This window comes from Ictidomys tridecemlineatus, chromosome 13, assembly GCF_052094955.1.
Source record: "Ictidomys tridecemlineatus isolate mIctTri1 chromosome 13, mIctTri1.hap1, whole genome shotgun sequence".
Classification (NCBI taxonomy): domain Eukaryota; kingdom Metazoa; phylum Chordata; class Mammalia; order Rodentia; family Sciuridae; genus Ictidomys; species Ictidomys tridecemlineatus.
This window is the reverse complement of record NC_135489.1, coordinates 26086460-26101411: the sequence shown is the minus strand read 5'-3', so window position 1 is coordinate 26101411 and position 14952 is coordinate 26086460. Positions and strand designations below refer to the sequence as shown.

The following is a 14952-nucleotide window of genomic DNA, read 5'->3' as shown; positions in this document are numbered from 1 at the left end:
TTGCAAAGTTTTAGCTTAAAATAAGAAGGCATTAAAAAAAGATAAAGGGAATATTACTAACACAGTATTACAAAATTAACAACTTAATACCATAAATTCAAGAATGTATATGAAGGGGCTAGGGTTTTGGCTCAGTAACAGTGCTTGCCTACCATGTGTGAGGCACTGTGTTCGACCCTCAGCACCACATAGAAATAAATAAACATTAAAAAAAAAAGAATGTGTATGAAATGAACAAATTCTTATAACCTACCAAAACAGGTTTGAAAATTGAAAACATAAACAATATAATCAAAATGACTATATCAGTAGTTAAGAAGCATCTCTCAAAGAAACCACTAGAGGTTAGGAACATAGCTCAGTGGTAGAGTGCTTACATGGCACACAGGAGGCCTAGTAACAATTGGGGAGTGGAGGGGGCATGGTACTGGGGCCCAGGGTTGCTTTATCACTGAGCTAATCCCCAACCCATTTTATTTTGAGACAGGGTCTTACTAAATTGCTTAAGGCCTCATTAAATTGCTGAAACGGGCCTTGAACTTGCAATCCTCCTGCCTTAGCCTCCCAAGTCATGGATTACAGGCAGGTGCACCACAAAGCCCAGCATTACTAACAATTTTATAAGAAAGTTCTATCAGACATTTCAAAAATACATCATTCTAATGTCATATAAACATTTCCAGAAGAGAAAAGATATGTTTTAAAAATTATAGGCAAGCGTTACTTATTATTTTAAATAAAAATCCTAATCCTAAATTAAGTATCTTCAAATTTAATTCAATAATGAAAAAAGAAACAGATCAGCATTTAATTTATATTTGAAACAGAAGGTTTGTTTAAGTAAGTTAAAAAATTAACCAATATTGGGCTGGGGATATAGCTCAGTTGGTAGAGTGCTTGCCTTGCACTCACAAGGCCCTAGGTTCAATCCCTATGACCACAAAAAATAGATAAATAAATAATGAATGTACTTCACTCTACTAACAGATTATAGAAGAAAATAGTCTCAAAAGATAAAGAAAAAGCTTTTGTGATTGAAAAAAAGTCAGCAAACCAAGGGAGCAAAATCTTCAGCCCACAAAGATTCTCTACAATTAGTAAGCATCATACTTAACTGTGAAACTTTTAAAGTATTTAAAATCAAGACCAAGAGCAGGATGCCTGCATCACAGCTTCTATTCAACACTGTACTGAAGATCCTAGCCAGCACATTAAAAAGAAAAAGAATTTACAAAAAAAAAAAAAAAAAGCACAAGAATCAGAAAAAACAAAGATGTCATTATTCACAAATAGGACTATCTCTAGAAAAATCCAAAGAAAATTTATAGATAATTTACCACAACTAGAAATGCAGCAAGGTTGTTATACAAAGTCCAGTTGTACTTCTAAACATCAGTAGTGTAGAAAATATAATTATAAAAAGACAATATTTATGATTTATTCTAAAGTATCTAGAAATAAAATCTAAAAAAATACTTGCAACAGCTTAATTGAAAATTATAGAACTTTACAAAAAGCTATAATAGATGTAAATAAATGGAGAGTATAATATTCATGGTTTAAAAATAACTAATTTACAGATTCAATGCATTTCTCAAACACGAAAATCCAAATGAGATGGGGTGGGGGAAACAAACAGATAAACAGATACAGAGACAGATAAAGAAACTCGAAAATATGATTCTCAAATTGTAGAATGAACCAATAAGCCAAAAAGTTCCTTAAAGAACAACTATAAGACCCACTGCTTCTGTCTCTTCTCAGTGACTCACTAGACTATTTCAGAACAACTGTCCCTGTGAGAATTTAACAGAGCATAATATTAAAAAAAGCATTTGTTTGAAGGCATAAAGTGTTACAAGGGAGTCAAGGACTCACTCTCCACCGGGCCCCCCTGGAACTCTCCGGGAACTCCACGAGAACTCAATGGGTTAAATTGAAGGTGGTTAAGATGCCTTCACTGCGGAGGAAAGATTGCATCATCCGAAGCCTAGTTAATCTTAAAAGCATTACTTAAAAACAAAACAAAAAAAAACCCCATGAAAATGGAAAGATAATAGGATAAAAGCAATTTGGAGAAAGAAGATTAGAAATTTGAAGTGGGAAACTTTGAAAACAGAAGTACAGGAAGGTGAAGAAAAGATAGAGAAGATGTAGAAAGATAAGAATTTTAAACCCACAAAATAGGAAGCAAAAGAAAACTAGGAGGAAAAAAAGCAACTAAGGGTGAATGTACAAACATTAGAAGAAAACGAGAAGATAGAAACAAGATAGAAAATGGTTGAAAATGTCAAGTAAAGGTATTTCAGATAGAAAATGCAAGAAGCTAAGACAACTATAGGATACAGACATTCAAAATAGAAAAAGGGGGGCTGGGGATGTGGCTCAAGCGGTAGCCCGCTCGCCTGGCATGTGTGCGGCCCGGGTTCAATCCTCAGCACCACATACCAACAAGGATGTTGTGTCTGCCAAAAACTAAAAAATAAATAAATATTAAAATCCTCTCTCTCTCTCTCTTAAAAAAAAAAAAAAATAGAAAAAGGTAGAAGAGAGAAGTTTGAAGTCAGTCTCATCCGGGACAGAAAAGATCCATTCTTTATAGGACATATCAGGGCACATACTGGATTGCCTGGAGCCCTTAGTTTGGGCAACGATTTAGCAGATAAAACTACACAGGACTGCTGAGGGCCATTGCCAAGTAGGAATGACGTATCGAAATTTCCTTGCCAGCGTACCCCATGTTAAATGGACTTGCCTTGGAAATTCGCTGTGACATTGTGTGTTTGAGAAAGGTGACCCTGCTCAAGGACCAGGGTGGATCCAGGTTTAGGGTGTATCCTGCAGGTTTTAGGAAGTATCTCGCTCCTTGGGTTTAGGGCGTTCCGGGTTTAAGACAATTTGGGTTTAAGGCATTCCTGGTTTAAGACAATTTGGGTTTAAGGAGTTCCCAGTTTAAGAGAATCTGGGTTTAGGGCAGTTCCAGGTTGAAGGTTATTGCTGCTGGGAATAGGGCGTATCTTGCTGCCTGAGTTCCCGTTGAGTTCTCCTGCAATTGAGAAAGTATTTGGGAACTGTGCCTGTGCAGCAGCAGAACTTGGATTTTCCCAGAACGTGTTTGTAGAGGGCCGGTGTGAGTTCGGGAATAAAGAATTGCTGTTTCAATCTACAAAGCTGTGAGTGGCTCGTGATCTTGTGCCAGCCAGACTGCAGCACACGACATACATATTTTTTCTACGCTAGAAGAAGCTACAAGTTTTCATAAATCCTTCCATGTCAATGCAAATACTTTAAAAAAGCATTTTAAAATAACTAAGGAACAAGCTGGACAAATAATAAAACAATGTCAAAACTGTGTGACCTTTTTACCACAAGTTAGTCTTGGAGTCAATCCTAGAGGACTGATACCTAACCATATTTGGCAGATGGACGTCACACACTTGCCAGAATTTGGAAAATTAAAATATTTGCATGTTACAGTTGATACTTCTGGATTGTTGATGGGCTCTCTTCATGCTGGGGAAAGAACTAAAGATGTTATAGCTCATTGCTTACAAAATTTTGCCACTGTGGGCGTTCCAAAACAGTTAAAAACAGATAATAGCCCTGGCTATACTTCTACCTCTTTTAAGCAATTTTGTTCATCATTTGGCATTACTCATATAACAGGAATTTCATGCAATCCACAGGGACAAGGCATTGTTGAAAGAGCTCATCAAACTATTAAAACGTACTTATTAAAGCAAAAAGAGGGAATTGGGAAGGGGTATATATCCCCCAAAGATAAACTTAAAATATACCCTTTTTACTCTAAACTTTTAAAATTTGGATTCATCAGGGCTTAGTGCTGCGGAAAGGCACATGTGTCCAAAAAATGTACATAAGCCCAAGGTACTTTGGAAGGATATTCTAACTGGACAATGGAAAGGTCCTGACCCAGTGATTGTCTAGAGGCGGGAGTCTGTTTGTGTGTTTCCACAGGGAGAACAGCCGATTTGGATTCCAGAGAGACTAACTAAAGCGATTTCTACAGACCAAAAATGCCGCAGCCCGGCTGGCTGGGCAAAATAACCGGGGGGTGAAAACTTGTGTACGTTGATACAGCAGGAGTGGAAGCCCTTTATTGTAGGACAACAGAGGTATTTATACATTTTGCACAGCTTATCTTAATTAGCATAAACTAGATACATCAGTCAACCAATAAGGAATTTCCACACTTAATGACTCGCTTTTGTTACTTCTCAAACCACTCTGGTATTTTGCCAGGCACCATCCAGACTTGTTTACAAACTCTAACATTCCCCTGGCAAAATACCAGGTGTTATTTTGACTTGTTTACAGACCTTAACACAAAAAGAAGATGATTTGGCTCAAATCCATAACAGCTAATATCCAGAAGTCCAGTTTGGCTATCCTTACATCTACGACAGTGGTTCTCCCACACCTGGAGGCTAATGAAACCAGGATGCTTTTTTCAATATCTATTTTATTATTGCCCTTTCCCACATCATGAAGTTCTATTTTATTTTTTGAGCTCATACAGACCTAGGTTAATGTTTTTCTGATCAGTTCTATTTTTTGACTGTGGAGTTCTTAAACATTGCAAAGGAGATTTCACCTATGAAACGCTACAAGGCCTTTACTATTATGTTATGTGTTGTATGTATTGTATTATGTGTGCACACTTGTGTTTTGTGTTGAATGTCTGTATGTGCGTATGTCCATATATCATATATGAGGAGTGCTCATGAAAAAATGGATCCAAATTTTTTTTTATTATTCACGTGACTTAAATGGTCTAATTTAAATTGGGTAAACAGCTGTTGAGGATTTTTTTTAAATGTTAACAAAAAAGGAGGTTAACAGATCTGTTTGTTTACTTTCACCTTTCCTTTTCATTATATTTAATAATTCTGTTCAGGATAATGTAAATTGTTCAGAAAATTGTTTCCTTAGTGCCTGCTGGTATGCTACATAATTTTTCTTTTTTTTTGGCCATCATTGCCAGAATTCCTATCTTCATCCCAGTGCCGGTGAAGACAAAGATAAAACCAAACTACAGCTTCTTTGATAGCTATCACCACAAACTGTATAAACTGATGCATCAATGAATAATGTAACTCAACAAGTGATGCTCAGTCAAGAAGTCGATTTGCTTTGGGAGCAAATGGACATATTGTTGGATTCCTCTGCTTTGAACTGCTTGCAGAACTTGCCTGGACTATGTATCACTTGTATGATTCTGAACTATCTGTTGGTGCAGCAACTTGTGGTAGTGCCTGGGTATTTTTGCTGATGGTGGTATCCTCCTCCCTTCTGCTTGTGATGGTCATTCAGCTAAAATTTGGGGGCCAACAGAGGTGAGGTAAAGAACCTCACCCCCCCACACTGGTGCAAAGGCCTATCCACAAGTATGGCTGTATGCTGGGCAAGTAGTCAATGACGGGTAAGATCCAATTGCAATGGTACCAACCTAAGACAGGAAGCTGACGCCTTGAGGTCAGCTCATTTGATGACGGGTAAGGACCATATGTAGTATTGGACAACCTAAGACAGGCCCGGTCCCTAAGCCACATGCTTGTTATTTAATTAAACAGAAGGGGGGAGATGTTGAGAGCCACAGTCTGGATGATGCCTGGCATTTTTGCCAGAAGGAGTGGTTAAGAGATGATGCCAGGGAGCCATTAAGATGATGATAATTAAGTTAAGCTGTGTATAATTGCTGTGACTGGATGATGCTAGATTGAAATAGGCTGTGTATTCAGTTGTATATTAGACCCCTGCTGTCCAGCAATAGGGCTGGTGATGTGGCTCAGTGGTTAAGCACCTTTGTGTTGAATCCCTGGTATGAAAAAAACATAAAGCCAGACAAGAATGATGAATCTGAAATTCAGCATAGTGGCTACCCTCAAATTAGTGAAGGCAGACATGGTTATGGTGGATGTGATCAGAGAAGGGCACCCTACTATAACTTCTGTAATAACTGTTAAGGGGTGATGAATACACATATGTACTTTTACTTACATCTTACTTGTTATAATCTTTGGCACCTACCAATTATTTGATTATTACAGTGTCATACTTAAATACATAAACCACTATTACAATTAAAATTAAGAACTTTGAAGAAATTAGCATCCTCAGACAAATTCAAAGTATTTTCCCCATAAATCCAAAATGAGTTGCCATTTCATAAAACACACACACACACACACGCAAAAAAAAAAGGTAGAGCTCTTATAAATAAAAAATATAATTATCAAAATAAATTCCACAGAAAACTTCAAAGTCAAGGAAATCTCCCAGGATATAAACAAAATGTCAACATTCCAATATTGAGTTATCCAATATTCACCTATCAGGAGTCTCACAGAAGGACTTAAAAGTGTAGCTCAGTGGTAGAGTGCCAGTTTAGCATATGTCACAGCCCTGGGTTCAATCCTCAGAACACACTCGCATGCACACATCTCCCAAAAACACAAAAAAAGAGGGGAAATATTATCAAATTATAAGGTAATTCTCTAGTACTGAAGATTCTTAGAACTGAAAAACATTCCTGGAGGAGTGAAAACAGGCCCACCACTAGACACTGTGTTAACACCAAAAAAAGGAAGTCATCATAAAGATTGTAAATGAGGTCACCACAGAGGAATAACCATCAGATCTGCAAAAAATCTCTCATTAACAACACTGAGTGTTTTAAATTCCTGAAGCAAAGTTTTTCAGTGTCTGAAGAGAGAGAAACTGTTATTATACAATTATACAGACATGCTCCACATAAGAACACTACAATCAACAATGAACTGAATATACAACAATGGTCCCATAAGATTACAAAGGGGATGAAAAATCCCCATTGTCTGGTGACTTCAAAACATCATAACAAATCAGCACAATGTATTATTATGTTTGCATTGATGCTGGTATGAACAAACCTACTGCACTATCAGGCCATCAGCTGTATAAAAGTATATAGCACATACAATTGTATGCACTACATACTACTGTTTATGTACTTAACTATTCATCATGATGAGAAGTTCTTAATCTTACTCTAGTTGAGTTTATCAGTCTTTAATGTGCTTCTGAATCTTGAAATTTTTCAGAATAGCTGAAGATATTTTCATTATTTTATAAAAGTCGCAGGGTCTTTTTTACCTTTTTCATCTAATGTTTTAATCCACCTAGAACCAATTTTTTACAGTGTAAGGATCCAAATGCGTGTTTTTGTCAAAAATAATAAACCCATCATCTTTTAAACAAATACTTCTTAATCACTACTTTAGATACACTTCTACTTATTAAAAAAAAAAAAAGTACCACAAACAATATACTGTATTATGCCAGCAGCAGCTCTCCATACACATCTCTTGCTTCTCCCTCTCTTGACTGCACTTTCTACTGTGCTTGATTTAACCACATGTTCTGTTCATGGTGGACCTAAAAGTAACCAGGTATTCCATATGTATGTATAAACACAATATAGCCTAGATATATAGTAAACTGTTAAAGCACATTCTACAATGTTTACACAAAGATGAACCACCTATGGATGCATTTCTCAGAATGTATCCCAAAGACTAATCCTGTATCTAAGACTTAAATGAGGAACCAAGGCAAGCCATTTTCAAACATTCAAGAACTCAGGAAATTTATCACTTAGCCTATCTTCCTGAAACGACTACTCAAGACTACATTTTGGTAAAATAAAGAAGATGTGTAATAAAAAGACACAAGATCCAAAAGAGAACACTCTTTATCCAGAAGTACAATATAAAGTAATCCCAGGGGCTGGGGATGTGGCTCAAGCGGTAGCGCGCTCGCCTGGCATGCGTGCGGCCTGGGTTCGATCCTCAGCACCACATACAAACAAAGATGTTGTCTGCTGAAAACTAAAAAATAAATATTAAAATGAAAAAAATTTAAAAAAAAAATAAAATAAAGTAATCCCAGGATGACGGCTCAAAAGAGGTTTGGAAAGCAAGCTTCCCAATTAAAAAATAAAGGCCAGAAAGTCTACAAAGAAAGGTGGAGTGATATCACATTATAATAATAATTTTTAAAATTTAAACAATTTCAGTGAGCTCTCTCACTCAAGCTTGTTGAGACCACAAGCTTTATAGCATAGATGTAAAGTTCCTTTATGAATCCACAATACCTGGTTCTATAGGGACTAATACTTATGTCAACATACATACTTAAAAGACAATTATTAGTACCCAAGTTCTAGAATCTTCCTGTAGACACAAAAAAGCAGAGTGGGAAGATGCATAAAGGGAGAAGAAATGATAGGAAATGGATGGGTGTTATATCTTTCCCAGAAAGACTGAAAACTGAAGAGCTATCAAATTCATAGGTTAAAAAACAGATAATTAAACTATTATAAAAAGTTAGAAATAACTCGTAAAAAGATTAAAAACAAAAATATAACTAATAAAAATCAAAGTGGTAGGACAGGTGGAAAATTACCTAAATTTCTTATTCAAAAGTGCTTAGAATTTTTTAAAAAATCAGAATATGAAAAGATACTTTTTTTTAACTTTTGAAATTTATCAGGGAAAAAAGAATTAAAAGCAGTTACAGAGGAAGTACAGTTAATGGGAAAGGAATTTCTTTCCATACTATCTGCACAGATACACAGATGAGGAAAAGAATTAAAAATAAGGGGCTGGGGATGTGGCTCAAGCGGTAGCGTGCTCACCTGGCATGTGTGCGGCCCGGGTTCGATCCTCAGCACCACATACCAACAAAAGATGTTGTGTCCGCCGAGAACTAAAAAATAAATATTAAAAATTCTCTCTCTCCTCTCTCTCTCTCCTCTCTCACTCTCTCTTTAAAAAAAAAAAAAGAATTAAAAATAAAATCTTTTTTCCAGATTAGAGTCAACTGATTTGTCCATGTTGACACAACTGATAATCATCAATTCTTTTTTTTTTTTTGGTGGTGGTACTAGGGATTGAACTCAGGGTCTTGTGCATGTGACACAAGCACTCTATCAACTGATCTATATTGCCAGCTCTCATAATCATCAATTCTTGATGCTGATAACAAAAAAGGTATCTGATGTAATCAAGATCAGTAATCTGATCTATATAAAGCCAAATGGAGTGCTCTGAATGTTTATGGTAGGTTTATATTACTTTCTGCAAAGTCACAAAGATCTTATTTGTAAAAATATGTATTTAAACATTTTTTCAGAAAGTCTAGGAAAAAGCTATGTTACTAGTGGATTCAAAATGAACATTAATACAGAAGAGTTTGGATTATGACACAAATTGATTTCACTCATTATTTTTACTCAATTGTCCGATTTCATAAAATACAGTACAAGATAGGCATGGTACACGTATAATACCAGAGACCCTGTCTCAAAATTAAAAATAAAAACAACTGGGGATGTTGCTCAGTGATAAAAGTTGCTCCTGGGTTCAATCCTCAATACCAAAAAGACCCAACTCTGATATTGAAATTATGGCACAACAGCAAACTTACCTACTTTGGTAAACTGGTTTACCCACAGCTATGAAGAAAGTCATAATCATTTGCTCTTTCATCAACACAAATACACACTCAGACTCTGGCATATATCTTTATACTCATTTTCCAAAGCACACATACAGAATAAGCTCTCAATCTGTGAAAGGAACAAGATAAATAATAAGGAGATCCTTTCAGGGAAAAAAAAAAAAGTCACTAATAGATCTCCCTCCCCAATGTTGAGTAGAAAGAGGCAGGGAGAGTGAACTGACCAGGTTAAATACAAGGACCTTTGTAAGAATGACTGCTACCAGTAACCCACAGTATTGAAATTATGCCAACAGGAGGAGAAAAACAAGTATAGAAAAAAGTTGCTCGGGCTGGGGATGTGGCTCAAAGCGGTAGCGCGCTCGCCTGGCATGCGTGCGACCCGGGTTCGATGCTCAGCACCACATACAAACAAAGATGTTGTGTCCGCCAAGAACTACAAAATAAATATTAAAAAAAAAAAAATTCTCTCTCTCCTCTCACTCTCTCTTAAAAAAAAAAAAAGTTGCTCTCTCTGGGGGTTGGGGTTATGGCTCAGCACTCACCTAGCACATATGAGGCCCTGGTTCGATCCTCAGCACCACATAAAAACAAACAAATAAAGATTTGTGTCCAACTACAACTAAAAAAAAAAAAAGAAAGAAAAAACTTGCTCTGGCTGAAGAGGTATATGGTTCCAAAAACCCAACTGTTCTGCCTCTTCACCACTTCAAGGCTTGGCTCCTCTATACTATTTTGAGGGGAGGAAGCAAGGCAGCAATGACAGAAATGCAGACTATCAAATCTTGTGCCACATTAATGCAGAACTAGATAATTCACAAACTAGCTAACCTTCACTTCAAGACCTAACACCATAAGAGCTATAAACAAGTAGCTGGCGAACTGAAGAATTTTTTTCTCTTGCATTTTTTTTTTCTTTCTTTCTTTCTTTTTTTTTTTTTCAGTACTGGGGTTTGGATCCAGTGCTTTACACTTGCTGGAATGTGTTCTACCACTGAGTTACACTCACAGCCCCTTTTAAAATTTTTATTTTTATTTTTATTTTTTTCAGAGTAGAAATTAGAAATTTATTAAAGGACAGAAGAAAAGACTTCTCCCGGAGGAAGAAGGGGACCCAGAAGGTGGAATCCCCCTTTTTAAAATTTTTAGACAGGGTCTCACTAAATTGCCCAAGTTAGCCTCGAACTGAAATCTTCCTGCCTCAGTCTCCTGCATAGCAAGAGTATCCCACTGCAATCCAGCTCCTCTGGCACCTTGAAAATCTCTAACACATGACACAGTATTATAATCATCTTTGATTTCATATGCCAGAACTTTTTTTCTCAGAGAACTGCCTCCTCCTTTCCCTTAACCCATCAGGATCATTTCCTAAGTCAGGTTTGTATGCTATGACTATTAACCCCCTAGCTATAGATTAGAACAGAAGTGGATCGTCATCCAAACTCTGCAGTTCAGATTCTCTCTCCCAGAATAGGAAGAGAGGTGGACTGGTACTCTACTGAACACTGAGCAGTGTAGGGTTGCCATATTCTACTGTTACCAGACAATATCTCTAATACTGGGTCACACAGGAATCTCAAAAACAGGGAATGTCTCATCAAATAAACCTCCCAAGCCTAAAAAGTAAAGCTACTAAAACACACTGAATAAACTTTCCCCAAATTCCCAACCTCCACTACAGATTCAGCATGAGTTCCAATTATTCCAGTTCTTTACTGATTTGTAGGGAGTGACCCTGAAGGGTAACAAAAATACTCCCAGCAGCAATATCAGCAGCATCCAGATATGTGGCATCCAGATCAGCTGACCATTTCCTGCCCACAAAATAGCTGAAAAATTATTGCTCATAATTCTTCGGGTTCTATAAATTACTTGTGTACACTCTGACCATCAGACTATATTCTGAACCTCCTGAGACCATCATTTTGAAGTCCCAGATACTTCTTCCCCTTCTCTTCCTAAGTATTTTAGTCAGCTTTCCTTCTGTCCTATAAGAAGTGTGTGATTATCATTTAATTTAATCCATAAATTTCAAGAAGATGGCTAGGATTTCTAGCTAGACCTAAAGGAACCTAAACAAACAATATAGCAGGGGCTTTAAAGAGCAAAGGACACTAAAGCTAAATGACTGAGGTTAAAAATCCCAGTATTTCCAGGCCAACCTGTGAGCTTCTAAGATTATTTACTCTCTGTGCCTAATTTCTTTATAGAATTGTGAGAATAGAATGTACACATGAAGTACCTAAACCAAAGCCAAGCATTATATCATAATGGATATAAGCCATCATCATCATCACTGTTTACAGTGGGAAAAGATGGGATACAGTTAATCTTTTTTTTTTTAATAAACTCAATGAGTTTTTCCCTTTTTTTTTAGAGAAAGAGAACTTTAATATTTATTTATTTATTTTTGTTTTCGGCGGACACAACATCTTTGTTTGTATGTGGTGCTGAGGATCGAACCTGAACCGCATGCATGCCAGGTGAGTGCGCTACAGCTTGAGCCACATCCCCAGGCCCATGATACAGTTAATCTTTAAGTACAGTTACATCAGTCTACCCTGAGAAGCTATCACAAAGAGGAGTAGATAATACTTTCTGCCTCTTAGCCAGTACCCTCTCCTCTCTCTGAAAACTCTCCCAAATCTGTTGTTTGCCTTGATGCTGAACTTGGGGAACTCTGACTCATAACAGAAACAAAATTCAGTCACAGAAGTTTAAATATATAAGCACAGCCCTCACTGGGGCCACCACTTTGAAAAGAAATGATAGCTCACAAGAGAAAGTGACAGATTGGCTCCCTGAAACAAGAGAAAGGAGCTAGCTTTATAGCCTGCTTGCAATGGTGGAGTTTAGATATGTTCATGGGCTTTAGGTGTGCTTCGACCTGTGCGGGCAACCTATGAGTTAAGTCAGGACCTGATTATTGATATGCCTGGCACTGTTTCAGGATTGATAAATGAAGCACATTTGGTATAGGCAGTTAGAGAGACTTCAGGTTAGAGGGCTGTCAGGCTGTGAACCATGGCCCAGGAGTGCATTTGCCCTTTGTCCCTAACTAGCTCACCCTGATGTGAACTAAAAAAGGGACCACCTTGGATCAAATACAGCTGATGTACAGGAAAAGAATCTGAAGTTAATCCACAGAGCAAATGAGAAAAAGACAGTAAGGGAGGCACAAAGAGAAAAAAAAAAGTTGTCTTTGGTGTCCGCCACTTGATAGTTCCTGGATTTACTATGATCTAAGCACTGACTGCCCTTTCTGCCATAAACAGATTAAGTTAATTCTCTGCTTCATATTAAGTTTTGACCAAAAACATCTATAAAAGTCAAATACAACTAGGCCTGGTGGCAAACACCTGTAATCCCAGTGGCTTCAGAGACTGAGGCAGGAAGATCACAAGTTCAGCAACTTAGTGAGACCCTGTCTTAAAGTAAAAAGGGGTGGGGACATGGCTCAGTGGTTAAGCACCCCTGGATTCAATTCCGGGGACCAAAAAAAATTAAATACAAATCCTGAAAAGTGTTCACCATCCCTCTGCCCCCCCACTTAAAAAAAAAAAGTTGGAGGAAAAGTTACATCCATCTGTTACTATTACTACACAAAAGTTAAGACAATAATGCAGATAAAAATAAATTTAACTTCAAAATTCAGTCTTCTCAACCCATCCAAAGCTAGCATGTTTACAGAGGTGAGGTGATGCCTGCCACAGGTGTTTAAAGTGCCACAGCTGAAGCACTGAGCAACTAAAACCCTTAGACTTATGAACTAGGAACATCCTTTATCATGTTGAAATTATGTGGGTCATAACATACACTAACATACTTTTCCCTTCAATGGAAAACAATTCTTTTTGAAACAGGAGGGAAAATGATATTGTACTTTGCTGACGTTCCACTAAACTACCAGGTAACCAGACCACATCTTTCCCTGACTCCATCCCCAAAATAATAAACATACAAAAGTGAATCTTGTCCGGATTCGTAACCAGACTACATCTTTTCCCCACGGCACCCCCCAAACAATAATAAACATACAAGTGAATCTTGCCGATTTTGATAAAGTAACTCTGATATCACACGTATGTTTCATGCAAACTGGGTCGCAGTTCATCTTAGTTCACACTCATCTTTATTTAGAAATCTTGATTTTTAATAAATGTAGTTCAATCTGCAAACATCCCATATATTGCCAATAATTCAGGGATCCATTCAGTTTTGTTTCAGTTACAGATTCTCTAAAGGTTATCAATCTGGTGGGGAAAAAAAAAAATCAACTTTTTCCATTTAACCCCAAACAACTCCATTTCAAACCCTTACTATACAGAGGTATCAACAATAAACTTATGACTTTATTCTAGGGCTAAGAAAAATTATTTCTTTTCAAGAGCAGAAGGAGTGCATAGACCAAACAAATGGACTTCGCAGATTTCTTAACCACCGCACTAATATCAAGGTTTAAGGTCAATCACGAATGCAGTGTTCCCAAAAGACCACGCTTCTCTCCAATACATGGGAAGCACGGGTGGGAGGAAGAGGCCTTTTCTCGTGACAGATCTGACTAATCGGTAGCTTCAATCATAAAAGCAGGAGAGAAAAATTCCTAAGCGCCAACTTCACGTCGCAGAAAACGGTCCTCCAACAACTGAGTATCAAGTATGAGGGCTTCTGAATCGCCACAGACACCTTCAGCTCTTGCCAAGGCGGTGACCAAAAGCTGCGGCCCTACAGGCTCAGGGGTCAGTCCACGTGCCTCCCGAGGGTACCCGGCCCCCGAGCCAGGTGTGCGGTCCTCCGCCCTCGGCCCAGGCCAGCCGCCCGCGTCCTCCGCCCGCTCGCTCCCCTCCCCCGCGCGCTCGGGCCCGTTCGGTCGCCGGTCGCAGGGCTCCGCCAACCGGCCCCCCAGCGAAACAAGTAGGCGGCGGCCGTCGACGCTGCGGCTTCCCCGCTTCCCTCCCCACCCTCTGCCGCGGCCTCCGGTCCCCGCTCCCGCGCCCCCGCTCACCCTCAACTCTTCGAAATCCGCCATTTTATACCACCCGTGGGCGCCGCTGCCGCCACCGCTCCCCCTCCCGCTGCCGCCAACAACGCCGCCGCCGCCACCACGGCCGCCGCCGCCTCCAGCACCATCCTGCACTGGGCGCCACTGAAGACGCCGCGGCCGCCGCCGCCGCCGCCGCTGCCGCCGCCGGGCCGTCACGTGACCGGCGCGGGAGCCCCGCCCCCTGTGCGCCGGCTGCGCCCTCCCGCTCGCGCCCCGTACGCTTCCGGCGTCGGGGCTGCGGCCTGGTCCCGCTCGGCCGCGTGTCGCCGGACTACCGTGGAGACGCCCGCGGGCTCTCAAGACTCTGTCGCGTCTGCGGTGTTACCTGCGGGCCCAGAGGAGGGCCTGGTTTGGAGACGTGGCCGGGACGTGTGATAATAACATTC

General features: G+C 39.2%; 1 protein-coding gene across 11 annotated transcripts in view; it reads right to left on the bottom strand.

Moving 5' to 3' along the window:
* Positions 1 to 14736, bottom strand: part of Pias2 (protein inhibitor of activated STAT 2) — a 99633-nt gene extending 84897 nt beyond the window's left edge. For 4 of the 11 annotated variants that reach the window (XR_013429579.1, XM_078030084.1, XM_078030083.1 and 1 more), the window contains exon 1: positions 14528 to 14736. Coding sequence is in view for 7 of the 11 variants with exons in the window: in XM_078030084.1 (XP_077886210.1) it covers positions 14528 to 14551 (24 nt within the window). In the remaining 4 variants the exon portion in view is untranslated. Of the gene's footprint in view, positions 1 to 8698; positions 8770 to 14527 lie in introns of all 11 variants that reach the window. The other 7 variants (XR_013429578.1, XR_013429577.1, XM_078030081.1 and 4 more) reach the window with 3 other exon arrangements.
* Positions 14737 to 14952: the final 216 nt, after the last annotated feature.